At 43.1% G+C, this 3,251-nt stretch overlaps 1 protein-coding gene across 1 annotated transcript; it reads left to right on the top strand.

Moving 5' to 3' along the window:
• The first annotated feature begins 406 nt into the window (after nucleotides 1-406).
• Nucleotides 407-2,090, top strand: LOC133730695 (uncharacterized). Its single transcript, XM_062158241.1, has 3 exons — nucleotides 407-824; nucleotides 1,065-1,837; nucleotides 1,923-2,090. The coding sequence occupies exons 1-3, from the start codon at nucleotides 407-409 to the stop codon at nucleotides 2,088-2,090; spliced, it is 1,359 nt and encodes a 452-aa protein (XP_062014225.1).
• Nucleotides 2,091-3,251: the final 1,161 nt, after the last annotated feature.

The raw sequence follows: 3,251 nt of genomic DNA, 5'->3' as shown, positions 1-3,251 counted from the left end.
TGATTGGGCAGCCCTACCACGTGTCCTTTACGCACGCCCTACGCAAGACTTTGTCTATCAGATAAAGTTTTCCTATTCTTCGGTTTTTGTAAGGAAAGTGATCTGCCACATTATTGCAGATCTGTCATATTATTGCAGATTGCTCTATCATTTGAATTGTACAATAGTTGTAGCCTTCCTTGTATGTATTTTAGGTAGTAAATAGGTTCCTGACTTGTAGGAACAATTTGTAATCACACTTGTATAAAGGATACGATTCTATGTTAATGAAATTATCACTTCAGTCTATTGATTTCTCTTTCTTTCATGGTATCAGAGTAGGACTAGATCCTGACTCTTCTTCTTCCCTGCTGCACTCTATCTTCTTGTGTAGCTTGCTCTCTAGTCTCTCACCGACCCAACCAACATGGGTAAAGACGATATTTCACCTTCAAAAGACCACGGCAAATCACATGTCGATTCATCGAATCCTCATACATCCGAAATGTCAAAATCAGACCTTTCTAATCCTTATTACACCCATCATTCGGATCATCCAGGGCTAGTCCTAATCTCTAAACCTCTGAATGGAGACAATTATGCAGGATGGAAGAGGGCTATGACTTTAGCTCTGAATTCCAAGAACAAGTTGGGTTTTGTGAATGGTACAATAACGGCTCCCTCAGAAGAGACTGATTTAGAAGGATATGCTACTTGGTCACGTTGCAATGATATGGTCCACTCATGGATCATTAACACATTAGATCCAGAAATCAGTGACAGTGTCATCTACTATCCTACCGCTCAAGAAGTATGGGAAGACCTTCATGAACGGTTCTCTCAAGGTAATTCCCCATGAAACTTTGAAATTCAGCGAGAGATCGCCTGTCTCCGACAAGAACAGCTGTCAGTCTCAGCCTATTATAAAAAATTGAAGAGCCTATGGGATGAACTAGCTATCTATTCCGAGATATCTCATTGACCACAGGCAGAACAACAAAGACTCATACAATTTCTGATGGGGCTGAATGATACTTACAGTTCCGTTCGCGGACAAATTCTTTTGATGGTTCCTTTACCAACAGTCCGTAAAGCATATGCAGCGGTTGCTCAGGATGAGAAGCAACGTTCTCTTTATGCTTCTCATCTCACTACAGAATCCTCAAGCGCCGTAATGGCCGTGCGCAATCCAGGAAGATCCAATTACAATTCAGGAAGAGGGGGACGTTTTGAGAAGAATGATCGCCAAAACCAACATCTGAATCGTAGTTTTGGGTCCCAGGAAGGACGCCGTGTTGACACAGAACGGCGTCAAGGATCCGGCAGGGGGAGACCGCATTATACCTACTGTGGAGATCAGGGTCATTGGGTACAGACTTATTATCAATTAATTGGGTATCCCCCATGTCATCCTAAAGCAAAACAGGGCACCGGTTTTTCGAAGCAGTCAAGAGCGGCAATGCCTTCAGCAAATCAGGTTAGTGAAGCAGTTGAAGATGGTAATGGGCCAACGGTGACTCTCACTGAAGCCCAGTTTAAACAGTTTATGGCTGCCCTTAGTAATCCGACTTTGAAGCCCGATTCAAATGCCAGCTCAGGTTCCAAAGCTAATGTCGTGACAAAACCAGGTTTGTCTAAAGTTGTTTCCCGCGATTGGATCATTGACAGCGGTGCGACCAATCATATTACTTCTTCTACTCGATTATTGCATAAAAATAATAATTGCTCATTACCACCCGTTTTATTGCCTAGTGGAGATGAAGTTGACATTGTTGCAAAAGGATCAATACCACTGAGTACCATGTTTTATCTTCATGATGTGTTATCTGTGCCTAAATTTAAAGTCGATTTATTATCGGTTAGTCGATTTATTATCGGTTAGTCGATTGACTAGAGGATTGAATTGGTCAGTGACTTTCTACCCATATTGGTGTATTTTGCAGGATCTAGCTATGAGGAGAACGATTGGTTTGGATGAACAATGCAACGGATTATATTATTTGATGGCATTAGCGACGGAGAAGTCCAAAACCAGACACCTTCCTTTTCCATCGCACGCCCAGCTTGTCATCTTACCATCACCTCCATCGATTTATGGCACAATCGCTTAGGGCATGTGTCATCCTGTTGTTTAGGTTTCATTGCTAAGATTTTTTTGCATGTTTCCATTCCGTCTAATAATGCTTGCCATATATGTCCTTTGGCCAAGCAGAGTCGCCTACCTTTTAATACTAGTACCATATCTTCTATCAAACCATTTGAAATTATTCATTGTGATATTTGGGGTCGATATTGATTTCCTTCTATTTCTGGTGCTCATTATTTTCTTACCATTGTTGATGACTATACACGTTTTACTTGGATATTTTTAATGCGCCATAAAGATGAAGTCCAATCACTCATTAAACAATTTTTTAGCTATGCTATCACTCAATTTGATTCTCGCATTAAAACTTTCTGTAGTGATAATGGTAGTGAATTCTTATCCCTTCGCTCCTTTTTTAATGATAATGGTGTCGTTTTCCAACATTCTTGTGTTTACACGCCCCAACAAAATGGGGTTGTGGAACGTAAACATCGACACATTCTTCAAGTGGCTCGTGCACTCAAATTTCAAGCACACCTCCCTTCTCAATTTTGGGGGAAGTGTGCCCTTACCGCAGTCCACATCATTAACCGCTTACCTTCTCCCATTCTTTCTTTCAAAACTCCTTTTGAACTTATTTATTCGAAACCTCCTTCTTTCTCCCACCTACGTGTTTTTGGCTGTTTAGCTTATGCTACTAACGTTAATCCCGCTCATAAATTCGATCAACGTGTCATTCAGTCCATTTTCATCGGGTATCCCATCAGTCAAAAGGCCTACAAGTTGTTTGATTTATCTCGCAAGAAGGTCTTTACTAGCCGCGACGTCAAATTTTATGAGCATATTTTCCCCTATTCCACTCAGCCCAGTTCTATTTTCTCATCATTGGGCCACCAACCTGGCCCAATTCCCTTGCCCCCTGACCCGTCCACCCCTACATCTGACGTTGACTTCTCTTTTTCTCTTCCAAGTCCTCCTTCGACTTCGTCTCCTTCCGCTCCCGTGTCCGCTCCTTCTCCTTCTGACCCCGTTTCTTCTCCGCCACCGACACCACCGCCTTCGCCGCTGCCACCATCCCCTTCGCCACCGCCCCCATCACCTCCACCACCGCCTTCTCTCCGTACCTACTCCCGTCGTCATCCGTCGACCCATCCTCCAGCCGGCGACGCTGTCCTTCCTGACCCTC

Source organism: Rosa rugosa, chromosome 2, assembly GCF_958449725.1.
Source record: "Rosa rugosa chromosome 2, drRosRugo1.1, whole genome shotgun sequence".
Classification (NCBI taxonomy): domain Eukaryota; kingdom Viridiplantae; phylum Streptophyta; class Magnoliopsida; order Rosales; family Rosaceae; genus Rosa; species Rosa rugosa.
This window is presented reverse-complemented; position numbering and strand designations above follow the sequence as displayed.